The 13,109-nt window shown below is 48.1% G+C and overlaps 1 protein-coding gene and 1 long non-coding RNA gene across 6 annotated transcripts in view; both read right to left on the reverse strand.

Moving 5' to 3' along the window:
* LOC309327912 overlaps positions 1 to 13,109 on the reverse strand; it is a 55,604-nt gene that overhangs the window by 22,089 nt on the left and 20,406 nt on the right. The gene's annotated exons all lie outside the window — the stretch shown is intronic.
* PLEKHA4 (pleckstrin homology domain containing A4) overlaps positions 1 to 13,109 on the reverse strand; it is a 50,819-nt gene that overhangs the window by 7,859 nt on the left and 29,851 nt on the right. For 4 of the 5 annotated variants that reach the window (XM_081837350.1, XM_081837352.1, XM_081837349.1 and 1 more), the window contains exons 4-17: positions 12,541 to 12,613; positions 11,124 to 11,224; positions 10,360 to 10,475; positions 9,149 to 9,412; positions 8,413 to 8,981; positions 8,240 to 8,310; positions 7,344 to 7,445; positions 6,402 to 6,470; positions 4,590 to 4,670; positions 4,332 to 4,481; positions 2,291 to 2,389; positions 1,230 to 1,332; positions 1,009 to 1,091; positions 87 to 200 (exon numbers count right to left, since the gene is read on the reverse strand). In XM_081837350.1, the coding sequence (XP_081693476.1) occupies positions 87 to 200; positions 1,009 to 1,091; positions 1,230 to 1,332; positions 2,291 to 2,389; positions 4,332 to 4,481; positions 4,590 to 4,670; positions 6,402 to 6,470; positions 7,344 to 7,445; positions 8,240 to 8,310; positions 8,413 to 8,981; positions 9,149 to 9,412; positions 10,360 to 10,475; positions 11,124 to 11,224; positions 12,541 to 12,613 (1,995 nt within the window). The remainder of the gene's footprint in view (positions 1 to 86; positions 201 to 1,008; positions 1,092 to 1,229; positions 1,333 to 2,290; positions 2,390 to 4,331; positions 4,482 to 4,589; positions 4,671 to 6,401; positions 6,471 to 7,343; positions 7,446 to 8,239; positions 8,311 to 8,412; positions 8,982 to 9,148; positions 9,413 to 10,359; positions 10,476 to 11,123; positions 11,225 to 12,540; positions 12,614 to 13,109) is intronic. The other variant, XM_081837351.1, reaches the window with a different exon arrangement.

The raw sequence follows: 13,109 nt of genomic DNA on the forward strand, positions 1-13,109 counted from the left end.
ACATCAGCAAACCTCAGTCGCTGCCAAGAGAAAGTGGGCAAGGCTGCAAGGAGGGAACTGAGGATGCTGTTGGGGCAGAAACTTACAGGCGGATTCCCTGCCCGAGGGCTGTCCAGCTGGCCCACTGTGGCTGGCAAGTGGCTGGTGGTGGATTCGTGGAAGGACAGGGTGGATTTGGGAGGAGGAGACGGTTCAAACTCCTTCGGGCGCCCATAGAAAAAGAGTGAACATTATTAGTGATGCATCCTTAGTCTGCCTTTGTGTGTGTGTGTGTGTGTGTGTGTGTGTGTGTTATAGATAGACAGCTGTCAGGCGGGTACTTTCACTATTCCCCTTTCAGCACCTGCTAAAAACAATCTTGTTTAGACAAGCCTACCCAGATTGCTGATGCAAGTTTAAGTCCGTTTTTAGTCTACGGTTATTTTAACTTCTGAAAGTTTTAAATTGTTGTTGTCAGTTGCTTTTCCTATTTTTGTAAACTGCTTTGAGCTTGTCTTTACAATGATGCTGTGTACATGAAATAAATATTGTAGTGGTACCTCTGGTTGTGAACGGGATTCATTCCGGAGGCCCATCCACAACCTGAAAAGAACGCAACTCGCATCTGTGCGTCTGCGCACATGTGGGTTGCGATTCGCCGCTTCTGCACATGCGTGTGACGTCATTTTGTGCGTCTGCGCATGTGTGAGTGGCAAAACCCGGAAGTAACCCTTTCCAGTACTTCCGGGTCACCGCGGGACGCAACGCTCAACCTGAAGCAAACGTAACATGAGGTATGACTGTATTTATCTAGCCATAAAGTAAGTACATAAACACACACATACACAGAGAGAGAGTTTAAGGCCCAAATGGGCTTCTAAGTAGCTTACCAAAACCAGGGGCACCAATATTGAAATACAAAAACACTCACAATTAAAACACCGAACCCCTAACTTCAAAGTGCTTTGGAGCCCAAGGTCTCGATGGTGAAGCCACTGTACCATTTGAACCCAGAGACCAACCCCATACCTCCATTCCTGCACAAAGCTGCTGGGGTGTGTGGCTTGGCCCCAGATGAGAATCCAGGGTTGGGGTGGTAGCTGGAGACACACCTGCAATGGAGAGGTTCAGATGTTACAAACGAGGACTCACAAGAGGCAACACCTGCTAAATATCCACCTCCCTCCTCCTCCTCCTCCTTCTCCTGGGCTGCCGGCTCCCAGCTCCTAGGACAGTACTGCATTCAGCACCTGATCTTCTGCTTTCTAGAGTGTGGTGGTTGGCTGGGCTGGATCTCAGTGCTGCCAGGATGTCGTGGATCCTCCACAAATCTTGCTGGGCAGCTACTTGGTCCTAAGGAGGAAAGGATCAGACAGGTGGAGGCAACAGAAATTAGTGCGGAAAGATAGGAAGCTGCTTTGAACCAAGCCAGGCCATCGACCTGCATAGCTCAGGATTGTTGACACCAGGGCAGGGGATGGGGGGGGGTCAGTCGGGACTTTTCCATTACTAGCTCAGCAAAGCGAGTCTGGTAAGGGGCGTGGTCTGGGACAGGAGGCGTGGCCTGGGGAAGAGTCATAGATAGAGAGGTTTGGCTTGAAGCTCCCTCTCTCTCCTTTACTTCAAGGGTTCAGGTAGGGGTTTTTCTTAGTCCTAACTGGAGATGCCAGGGGCAGAACCTGGGTCCTTGGGCATGCAAAACAGAGGCTCTGAGCTGTGGGCCTGGGGTACCATGTTTCCACCCCCTGCAACCCACATTACCTCCAGATCAGAGCCATAAGCTCAATCTAGCAGCGATTCCACATGCTCAACCCTGCCATTTATTTCTGAGGCAGACCATTTTGGGGTTGGATTATTTCACCAACTACTGAGCAGGTTGCAGTTACGAAGCACAGAATCAACAATGCCTTTTATCATTTGTTATTATTTTTGAATTAGTTTTTAGCCCGTGTGGCAGCAGCAGACATAAACATGAGACGTGAATCCCAGAAAATACAGGACCAGGACAAAGACTGAGGTGGATTTCCACAGGTCAGAAGAGGAGGACTTTAATATTTGGTGGATAGCTCATCTTCCCACCCACCCAGCAGAAAAAAAGAAATAAATTTGAAAAGCAGAATATATTTCAAAATAAGCACGGTTGACAAAATTGTCCTCATTTGCACAAAGTGCTTAGATTACAAAACCTGACTTCTCAGAGTACAGAATTTGGAGTTTTGTCACTTTTTTGCAGCAACTATGCACAGCATGAATGCTTGCAAAGAACCACAAAAAAGTGGTAGGGAGAGGTTTGGAAATGGGGGGCACATACCTGGGGGTGCCCCACAGTCCGGATATGCTCCAAGGAGCCCTTTACCATCTGCAGGTCATTTTCCAAGGCGGCGTAATCCTCCCACGCTCGTTCACTGTCCTGAGTTGGGGAAGAACAAAGGCTCAGTGGCTTATCCAGATCCCTTACAAAGTGCTGATTCACTGCAGATAAGGCCTGGTAAACCCCTGCTGCAAAATGAGGTCGTAGAATCCTGGGTGGGCTATACCGCTTCAGGTGAAGGATGCTATTTTCAATGCCTCCTGCCAAATATTTTATGAAAACACACACACACACACACAAAGATCTGCAACAAAATGTTGCAGTATGGAGTGCTCCCATCCATTCCCACCCACCGTTCTGTGCGCAACTGCCCCCTAACAACAACAATAGTCACTCAGCAGTCAGTGGCCACTGGCCATTCTCAGTCCTTGTTTGGTTGTCTTGCGGGTGCCCCCAATATGCATTTAAGTTTCCCCCTCCCAAAGTTTTTTTGTACTTCTGTAAACTTGGGGGTCTCTGTAAGCCTGCTGCTACTTGTGCACAGATGTTCTGGCCCTCTAAGTACCGGGCATGCGCCTTTGAACATTGGTCAAATAGAAAGGAAAAGCAGGCACAGCAACAAAACGTTGCTGTGTATCTTATGGACCACTGGTATGAAATTCACGGTATGTAATGCCTTAAGAGAGAATATTATGAAAATGATGTACAGGTGGTACATGACCCCAGTCAAGCTTGCAAAAATATATCATTTGCCCGATAACAAATGATGGAAATGTAAAGAGACTGAAGGTACATTCTTTCACCTTTGGTGGACGTGCCCAAGGATTAAGGCTTTCTGGGAAATGATCTATAATGAACTGAAAAAGGTATTTAAATATACCTTTCTTAAGAAACCAGAGGCCTTTCTTCTGGGCATGGTTGGCCAATTGGTGTTAAAGAAGGACAGAACTTTTTTATGTATGCGACAACAGCAGCAAGAATACTTATCGCGAAGTACTGGAAGACGCAAGATCTACCCACTCTGGAAGAATGGCAGATGAAGGTGATAGACTATATGGGACTGGCAGAAATGACCGGCAGAATCCGAGACCAGGGGAAAGAGACGGTGGAGGAAGATTGGAAGAAATTCAAAGACTATCTGCAGAAGTATTATAAAATTAATGGACATTAGTGTGATGTTGGATAAAAATTAAGTGGTTACCAGCTGTAACGCAGAGGTTGAACAATAAGATATGATAAGTTATAACAAGTTATAATAAGGATTTGCTGAAATAAGAATCTGAACGGGAATACAAAAAGGGGAGGTGAGAGGAGGTCTGGGAAATAAGTTAATTGAAATGAGTAATGGAAATTATATTTGTTTTAATTGTTCTTTTTTGCTTTTATATTTTTGTGTTTTTATTATTATTTTTTGTGTATGTTTATTTTCTGTATTAATTGGAAACTATAATAAATATCATTTTTTTAAAAAAAACCGTTGCTGTGTATCCCCAGTGGGAGGGTGTTGCCTGAGCATTGTGGCTGAGGGGCTTGAAAGAAAAAAGTTGGCGTCAAAGGCAGGAGTCCCTGCTCTATGCTGGGTCAACTTCAGATGCGGAAAAAAGTCTTAAAAGTCCAACCAGTCTATATGCAAGGCAATTGGGGTAGGAGACTTCCTCATGCGACCAGGTTCTCAATTTGGCTCCGAAGGAGGTGAGAGGGGGCAATTTAAGTAGCTTGACCTTTGCTGCAACTTGGAGGAATTTTGACGGGAAACCGAAAGGTGCCTCTGCTTCATCTCTGATCTGTAGTATTAACCGAGAACTAACCGAGAACTGTGATGCAGGTGGCGTTGTGGGTTAAACCACAGAGCCTAGGGCTTGCTGATCAGAAGGTTGGCAGATCGAATCCCCGGAGAGACGTCTTAACCCGAGGTACTATTTCTGGGTTAGTGGAGTCTGTAACCTGAAGTGTCTGTAACCTGAAGCGTATGTAACCTGAGGTACCACTGTACAGTGTTTTCTCAGCTCAGGCTCCCAGCATGGGAATAAAAGCAACTCACCAGCGCTAGATCGCAGAGGCGAGCTCGGGTTTGCACCAGTTCGTCTTGCAGCTGCCTCTGCTGGTAGCAGATTTTCTCCATTGTGGCGTCTTGGCCTTTAAACTCCTCCAGCCTCAGACGTGTCACCTCCAAGGCTTTCTCAATCCGCTCCTGTAAAAAAAAAGGGCCAGCCATTTCAACGTAAGCCAAAATAAATCAGATGGCCGGTTTAATAGCAGGAGTAAGGGAAAGAGGGAATAGTGGCAAAGTAAGACATACCTTTTCAGCCCGGAGCTGTGCCGTGTCCTCTTCGAGACCACGAAGCACCTTGTCCTGGCCGCAAAGTTTTGTCAAGAGAGCCTAGAAAGAGAGGGGTGCAATTCTAAGAGAAGCCACCAGATGGTGCTGCGGCACATACAATCATGGCTTTATAAAAGCAGGCAAACCCACTTTGGGACAAATGTTTGGCATGGTGTTGTGAGAGCGCCAGGCTCTCAGGGGTGCCAGGCTGAGAGTCCAGGGCCCGAGAGTTGAGTCCGAGAAAGAGCCTGCACCCTGGCACCACATATGCTTAAGACAGCCCTGGTGAGATTCTTTCTTTTTTTCTGAGAGCTTCCAAATCAGAGATGGGTTACGCTATTAACAACGTAGCGTTCCAAAGGCCAGTCAGTTAATCATTTAAATTAATAAACTCAAAATCTTACTGGACTAAAAATGAGATCCAAATTAATTCAGACAGATTTTTTCAAAAAAAACCATAAGGAGAGCTGGATGAGGCCATATAAAACCCACAAGCAGGACATGAGCACAACTGCACTCTGCCCATGGGATAGTAGCTGTTGATAGCCTTGCCCTCCATCAATGTATCTAATCCTCTTTTAAAAACATCCCAACTTGGTGGACTTCGCTGCCTCTTGTGGGAGTGAGTTCCACAGTCCAACGGTGCGCTGTGTGAAAAAGCACTTTATTTTTTGACTGTCCTGACCTTACCCAAGACAACAAAACATTGGGCACATCCAGTCTTACAGGGTGATTTCCCACCCTGTAAAACCCCAGGCGACTTCTAATGCTGTTAGAAAATTGACGTGTTGCAGCATGAAACCGAAGCATACAGTTTTATTGGGGGGAATTATTCCACCTTCAGCCAATTTCAGTGTGTAGTAAAATGTCTCAAACAAAGCCTTTGTTTGAGTGTCAGAAGAGGGGCACTTCTCTGAGTTGGTTTTTGCTTGAAAATGTAAACAGAAAGTAGCAAAAATCTGGGGGTGTTCTTCACGGCTGTGCAGGTGACAATAAAACAAGCTGTAGGACTAACTCTCTGTAAATTTGGCATTGAGCAGTGACCCTACAGTGGATTCCAACCCAGTTTAATGTTAATTATTTTGCAGTGACCCCCACAGTGGATCCCAACCCCGTTTCCTTGGAAGTAGGTTTGTTACTTATTTTGCAAGAGATTTCAAAAATGAGCTTTCAAACACCGTTTTATAAATGAGGCATTCCTTCTTCTGAAAGAATGTCTCAACTTACTCGTAAGTCAAGGATGCAGGGACCTGTGACCCTCCTGGTATTGTTAAACTACCAAGAGCCTAGGGCTTGCCGATCAGAAGGTAAGCAGTTCGAATCCCTGTGACGGGGTAAGCTCCCATTGCTCGGTCCCTGCTCCTGCCCACCTAGCAGTTCGAAAGCACGTCAAAGTGCAAGAAGATAAATAGGTACCGCTCTGGCGGGAAGGTAAACGGCGTTTCCATGCGCTGCTCTGGTTCGCCAGAAGCGGCTTAGTCATGCTGGCCACATGACCTGGAAGCTGTATTCCAGCTCCCTCAGCCAATAAAGCGAGATGAGCACCGCAACCCCAGAGTCGTCTGTGACTAGACCTAATGGTCAGAGGTCCTTTTACCTTTTTTACCATCATCCCTGATGGGAGTTGGAGTCCAGCAAATACCTGGAGGGCCACAGGTTCCCCTGCCCCTGCTCAAAGTGATGTTTATGCTCTATGCTTCCTAAGCTGAATGCAAATAATTTTAAAAGTTTTTTTAAAAAACAACAACACACAAATGAACCCTTGATATGAGAAGAAGCTGAAGTGCGTACATCAGTGTCGCTTTCAAACCGCTGCCCCCCGGCAGAATGGATGCTCCTCTCTCGCACCAGAGTCCGGCACTGGAGAAAGACAGAGAAATGGTTGGTGTGAATAGCATGCAAAGGCATGTCTGGATAAGCCCCCAAACTTCCCACATGGTTTCCTAGGAGAAACGCCAGCTTGTTGCACCATGAAAGTTAAATATGCCCATAAAAGACTGTTTATGTATGCAACAGCAGCAGCAAGAATTCTTTGAGCCCCAGAATGGAAACAACAAGAAGTGCCAACGAAAGAAGAGTGGCAGGTGAAAATGATGGACTTTGCAGAGCTGGCAAAGCTGACGGGAAGAATCCGAAACCAGCACAGTCAAGTATTTCAAAAGGACTGGAGTAAATTCATACGATATTTGAAAGATCATTGTAAGCGATTGACATCACTAGCAGGGTTGTAATGAGAATTTTCTCCCTTTTTATATTTACTTAAATTTTGGCGTATTTTGCAATGAGTGTAATTAGAATTGAAAAATGCATAAAGTGCGATGATATAAAGGTTAATCTCGTGGGAAGGAAGTCAATAGGCTAGAAAGAGCTAGAGAGGCAAAGTGGATAATAATGATGTGATTATATATTGTTAAATGGAAAAATAATAAAAATTATATATTTTTTAAAAAAGAAAATTAAATATGCCCAAGACATTTATGCGTTCAGCATTAAGAGGGCGTATTTATCAGGATAAGTTGCCCATGGCTTCAAAGACCAACTACTTCAATCCAATGTTAAGCTAACGGGGGGAAATGGTGGAACCCAATGTTAACCATGACAGACAGGAGGACAATTTGGTATTAAAGCAGAGCTTTAATGCTGCTGTCCTTTCCTGGCCAATCTATTCCTTTTGCTAAGCCAACGTTTGATAAGTCCTAGACTCAAGGGAGGATCAAGCACGAAATCACATACCGTGGTTCCCAAGGACGTCCTTTTCCCAGGGGTGGGCCGGTTAGGCAGGGGAGGCAGGGGTGGAAGGTGGAGGTAGCTGGAGGAGGCGGAGTGGGGGGTGATCTGTAGGGAAAGGGAAGGCAAGTGTTAGGGAGAGTAGCCAGGGAAGCTCATGAGCAGGACTGTGTGCTATACAGTGGAACCTCGGCTTGCGGACGTAATCCATGACGGAGGCACGTCCACAACCTGCAGCGTTCGCATCCTGAAGCGCCGTGTCTGTGCAGGTGCAATTTGGCGCTTCTGCGCAAGTGTGAAGTGGCAAAACCCGGAAGTAACCTGTTCCGGTACTTCCGGGTTTCCCACGGTCCGCAGCCCGAAAACATGTAACCTGAAGCAGCCGTAATATGAGGTATGACTGTAATAATAATAGTAATAGTATTTATTTATTTATTCATTCATTCATACTGATTGGTTTCCCCAGCCACTCTGGTCGGCTCCCAACTGAGTATTAAAAACACGATAAAACATCAAATATTAAAAACTTCCCTAAACAGGGTATGCCACAAATTGCACGGAAAGACTGCGCAATATTATACCGGCCGCACAATGCAGCTTTCTGGAAAAAAGGGAAAGAAAAAAATCTTTTCATTTTTTAAAGGAGGCAAGTTTGTAGCTCAACATTTGCATAATTTACGCAAGTTGCGGAATTGAGCTTTTCCTGCTGCAGAATTAAGACTCCTTTGGCTCAGGATTTCAGAAATGTTAAGTACAGGGTACACACAGCCCAGGTCACGAGCGGGGAAAGAGACATTCAAGCCAACAGACTCGTTTGTTTTTGTGTCACAGGGAGAGGAAGGCCAGGGAGAGGAGGACCATGGCGAACGGGAAAGATGGAGAACGCAGCCCCTGGTACTCACCAGTCGCCCATGTAACCGAGACATGACCAGAGCACGGGACGTCCCAGCTGGCGGGGAGAGATAACCTCGGTCTGCAAACTGGCAGGAAAGGAAAGGTTAGTGCCTGGGTGGATCGAAGTCAAGATAAGCCCCAAACCCAGATCTGCCCTGCCCACTGCTGCCGCAGCCTCTACTTACTCTGCTGCTGGGTGGCAGCTGCCTCGCCAATGAGGGCGCCAGGCCTTCCTCGCCCACGGGTCGGGCCCTGCTGTGGTGAGGGCTCCGGGCGTAACGCCTGCCATAGGGGTCTTCGGAGGAGGGGAACACGTCATACCGGTCAGCAGGCGTCATTGTGCGCCCCCTGGTGGCAGGTGACAGCGTGGCATAGGGGTTGTTGGGAGGGCCCTCGCCGGGGGCAATGTCCACACGCCCCATGGGGGTGTTGGGGCGCCCGAGGCCCCTTGGGGAGGCCGCGGAGGACAGGTCCTCGCAGGAGATGGCCTGTGCGGCGGCGGCGGCAGCTCTCGGGGGCTTCCTGCGGGCGCGAGGGGGCGACTGGCGGGCGTCGGGTATCTGAGGCGATTCGGCAGGGGTCAGGGGGAGGGAGTAGGAACGAGAGGAGCGGATGGAAAGCAGAGGGGAAGGCTGAGGGGTCCGGGATGGGGAGGAAGGCGTGGGGCTCTCAGAGGGGGACCGCGGCCGGGAGGAGAGCTTGGGGTGGATGACGGGCGAGGGGCTTCCGTGAGTCTGGGAAGACAGGGAGCTGCCAATGGAAATAGAGGGAAGAAAAATAGGAAGGTACAGAATCAAACAACAAACATGAAAATCCAAGTCCCGCCCCAACAGCACCTGTGGGAGCCAATCATCATTAGCTCCCCACAGCGCCCCCTGGTGGAAAACTGGTGCTTCCCTCTCCACCCACCAACTTACCTTAAATCTGGTTGCTCTTTCCTTATGTGGCTGTATCCGCCGTTGAGAGAGCTGCACAACGACGTCCTCCCGAGCCGCGGAGTCCCCTGCTGACTGTCCTGCACGTGGAGGCTGTCGGACGACGAGGCCTCCCCGTCGTGTGCCTCCGAGAGACGGGCGATCTCCAGGGATTCTGCGCTTTTGGCGTAGTCGTTTTGTGTGAGTGTGACGTCCTCAAAGCTGGTGCATGTGGACGGAGACTGGCTTTGGAGACCCCTCCAGTTGCTGAGGGACAGAAGGGAAGATTTTTTTAGGCTGTATCAAAGCCCAGGTGGCTGGTTCCCCTGCGATGACCTTCCCCTTTGCCCGCAGAGAGTTTGAAATCAAGATTCCTCCCCCTCCAACCCCACCCAGCGTCCAACCTCACAGTGGTGGCCGTTGAGACTGGTAGGGCGGAATGCAGGGAGCCCAACAGTAGGTGGCGCCACAGAGTTAATGACAGGAAGGAAGGAAGGAAGGAAGATGTAGAGTGGCTGAGGGCAGGCTGACATGGGTGGGGCCATGCCTTGCTTCGCCCTAATGGACCAGCCTGCGCCGCAACCTAGCTGGCTCTTTCAAAGCTCACGGCTTAACCTCCCCATTTCGCCCACGTTGCTTCTGGGTAACCCATGAATCCAGACACCCCACATTCCTAAGATAAGGGTGTCCACGGGCTAATTTCAAAACTAATCTCAAAGTGATGAGCCTGGGTGCCTGGCAGCAGCAACTTGTCTCTCTCTGGGCAGCCTGCTGGGTGGGGAGGCAGAGGGCGATGGCGGGAGTGGCAGAAGGAGAGAGAGAAGGCGATGGTTGAAAGGAAGAAAGGCGAGCGACACTGCCTACGTTTGGCTTTGCCCTCCTCCCTACAGTGCGCGTCTGTCTCGGCTGCTGGATGTGGTCCTTGATCCGTGACACCCCCTCCCCAAGGGACCACAACAGGAAGAAGAGTCTCCCATCCTAAGCAAACCGAATCTCTCTCCTAGAAAAGTTTAAAAACTTTAAAAACATCTGCACCATTAATCTCTCCACGATCCTGCCCATAATGGAACTGGTTTCCCTTTCAAAAGTTCCTATTTCTCAGTCCCTCTTTTGATGGGTTCATGTCCCATCCCCAAACCAGAGAATCCCAGAGGCAAGGTTACAGCCAGCCAGCATAGGGCTGTGCGTAGAATACACTTGTCCCCAGCCCTTACTAGCTTCCATAGTCACACTCGGCGGCGGCTGACTGGTTCATGGCGCGGATCCAGCTATTCATGTCCAGCTGGGTGTCTGCGCTGAAATAATAGGTTCTCATGCCAGGATGTTCAGCCTGGAAGGTGAAAGAAGAAAAAGAGGGGTCATTGCAGTGGCCCAACACATCCTCAAGGGGGCAGCAGGCATACGGAAATTCTGGTGGACAACAGCTGGAGAGCAGAGGAGAGGGTGGGCTTGAGGGCTTCTGGTGGGCTTTCTGCATGGCTGGCTAATGGAGGAGAGAATCTGTCGGCTTTGGTTCTCTCTATTTCTCATTTTGTCTGTCGTTTTTCTACATTTCCACATCAGTTTGCAATTTATTAGCTTTCTTTTTTTTTAAAAAAAAAAGGCTTCATGAAAATTCTTCGGCAATTTTATCCTAATATACGTATGTTTGTGTGCAATTTTGACTCACGTATACATTTTTTGCAAAGCAGTTCCCCCTAATATAATGCTGTTTTCATTTACGTGTGCACTTTCCCCTAGTATATGCACACACTGCGTTTTTGCAAAATATGCAGAAATGCAGATTCTGAAGGGCGAGTCTGTTCGGGTTCTCCTATTGCTTTGCACAGTGGGACTTGAGTTCACCTTCAAATGCAAACTAAGTTGAATCTCTCACCCATCACTCATGGTTGTCAACAGACCTTGGGTGACAGCAAAATAACAGATGTTGGAAGAAAACAAGCATTCCACTTGCGGGGGGGGGGGCGGGGGGGCTGACCTTGAATATGAAGCGCCGGTTCTTCTTTTCCTTGGAGAACGCTGTCCGGATCTCATAGCTGGGGAGCAGGATGCTGCCCAAAACTTTCTCTTCGCGGCTGTCTGGAAAACGAACACACACACATTTCCAACCCCACCAAAGGAAAGAAAAAAGTCACAGGAGAGTCCTACATTGGGGGGGGGTGGCGGTTTGGACTAGAGGACCCTCGAGATCTATGATTCTAAGAAGTCGCTTCAATGCACTTTCCACTAAAGCCCAGATGGAAAGAACCCTGTGTGGCCCTTGAGATGTTGTTGGGACTCCAATTCCCATCAGCTCCAGCCCACCTGCCCAAGGGTCAGGGCTGATGGGAGTTGGATCCCTATAACGTCTGAAGAGCCACAGGTTCTCCCCTCCAGCCCTGTAGGGCCTTCAAGATCTCTGGGGCCTGAACTAGCGATTCCAGTCCGTCAAACCTGGCTAGCGGTCCATTCCACTGCCTAAGGTGCAGTTGGTAGGGAGAAGAAACAAGGCCTTCTCTCTTAACCATAGGGCTTAAGTTAGGGACAAAAGGGCTTGTCCACTTCTGAGCACTATATAGTTGTTTATACACACACACACACACACACACACACAATTTGAATTACACTGGAGTAGTCCACACCCACCCGTATTTCAATTTCCGTATGAGAAACAATTTCGGTCTTTCCTATTCATACCAGCAGGTGTTATCTTTTGTGTTTTTCCCTGCCTTCTAGTTTGTGGATTCTATCACCCCAGTTAAGTGCCAACAGGGCATGACCACAGATAGCTGTGTCCTCATCTTGTTTTTGTTTTAATATCCCCCACCCAAGAAGTACACAAAAACACAGAGCCAGGCAACTGTATAGCTGCTTATGCAGTTTTCTGGCTTTGGGCAAATCTGACGGACCAAAAGAACACAACATCCGGTTTTGTGCAAATCTGGGGAATCAGAAGAAAAAGGATATATATAAGGCTAAACTCCTCCACCAGAAAGAGTCAGGAGCAGAGTCGAAAATGAAATGAAAGCAACTAAATTCTCAGCACACCCTTTTCAGATCTGGATACAGAATATGTGGGCTTTTAGAATACGTATAGAAATTCTTGTTGTAAACCACTTTGATGTATTTTTTGCTGCAGCAGTATAAAAATATGCTTATAAGTAAGTAAAAGGAATAAACAGCTGGAGCCCCATGAGCTTTCCACCCCAACCTACAGCATATTTTCCCAGCTCTGCTCCCAGACAGACCATAAGGAATGTTATAGGCTGAGAAAGCAACAGGAGGAAGGAGGAGGCACACCCTCCGATGCTTGACCAGCCTACCTTGCCTGAGACTTGAAAAAAGCCCTCCCTCCAAAAGCACAATGACATCACTTCTGCCCACCTCTGGCAGAACCTTGGGGAAATCCCAATTACCTCGGTAGTAGAAGAGGCAGTAATTAGAAAGGACGAACCAACGCCGTTTCCAGAGTTTAAGACCAGAGCTGTCCTGGAGGAGGAAAGGAAAGGAAAAGGGGAGATCAAAGGTGGCCAGGGCATCAATTCCCAGGAGAACCCCTGATCATTCTGCTTGGTTACGTCAAACATATTGTTTTATCAGTGGGTACAGAATTGGTAGTCAAGCTGCTAACAGTCACACATGTGGCATTCTGCCATAATTGGAGGGGAAACATTCTGCCCCTGGCTAGAGGACATCGGCTACTTCCAGAAGACCTCTCTATCAAAGATTTGTCCTGATTTCCGTGCAGGAAGATGACACGACGTTGGCTATTTATTGAGCTATTGCTCATTAAGTGACACCGCCATCAACACTGATTTGGGGCAAGATCATGACAACTCTGGGCGAGATCTCAAAATCTCTGCAAGATCTTGATCTATTGTGGCGTTGGCAACGCTGACAGTGGTGGTGGGGAGCATGGTCTCATTTGTGGTGGCCCCTGCTGTGACACTGGAGCTCTAACAGCTGCCCATATTATGTGAGTAAC

This window comes from Podarcis erhardii (genome assembly GCF_964252035.2).
Source record: "Podarcis erhardii genome assembly, chromosome: 13".
NCBI classification, from domain to species: Eukaryota; Metazoa; Chordata; class Lepidosauria; order Squamata; family Lacertidae; genus Podarcis; species Podarcis erhardii.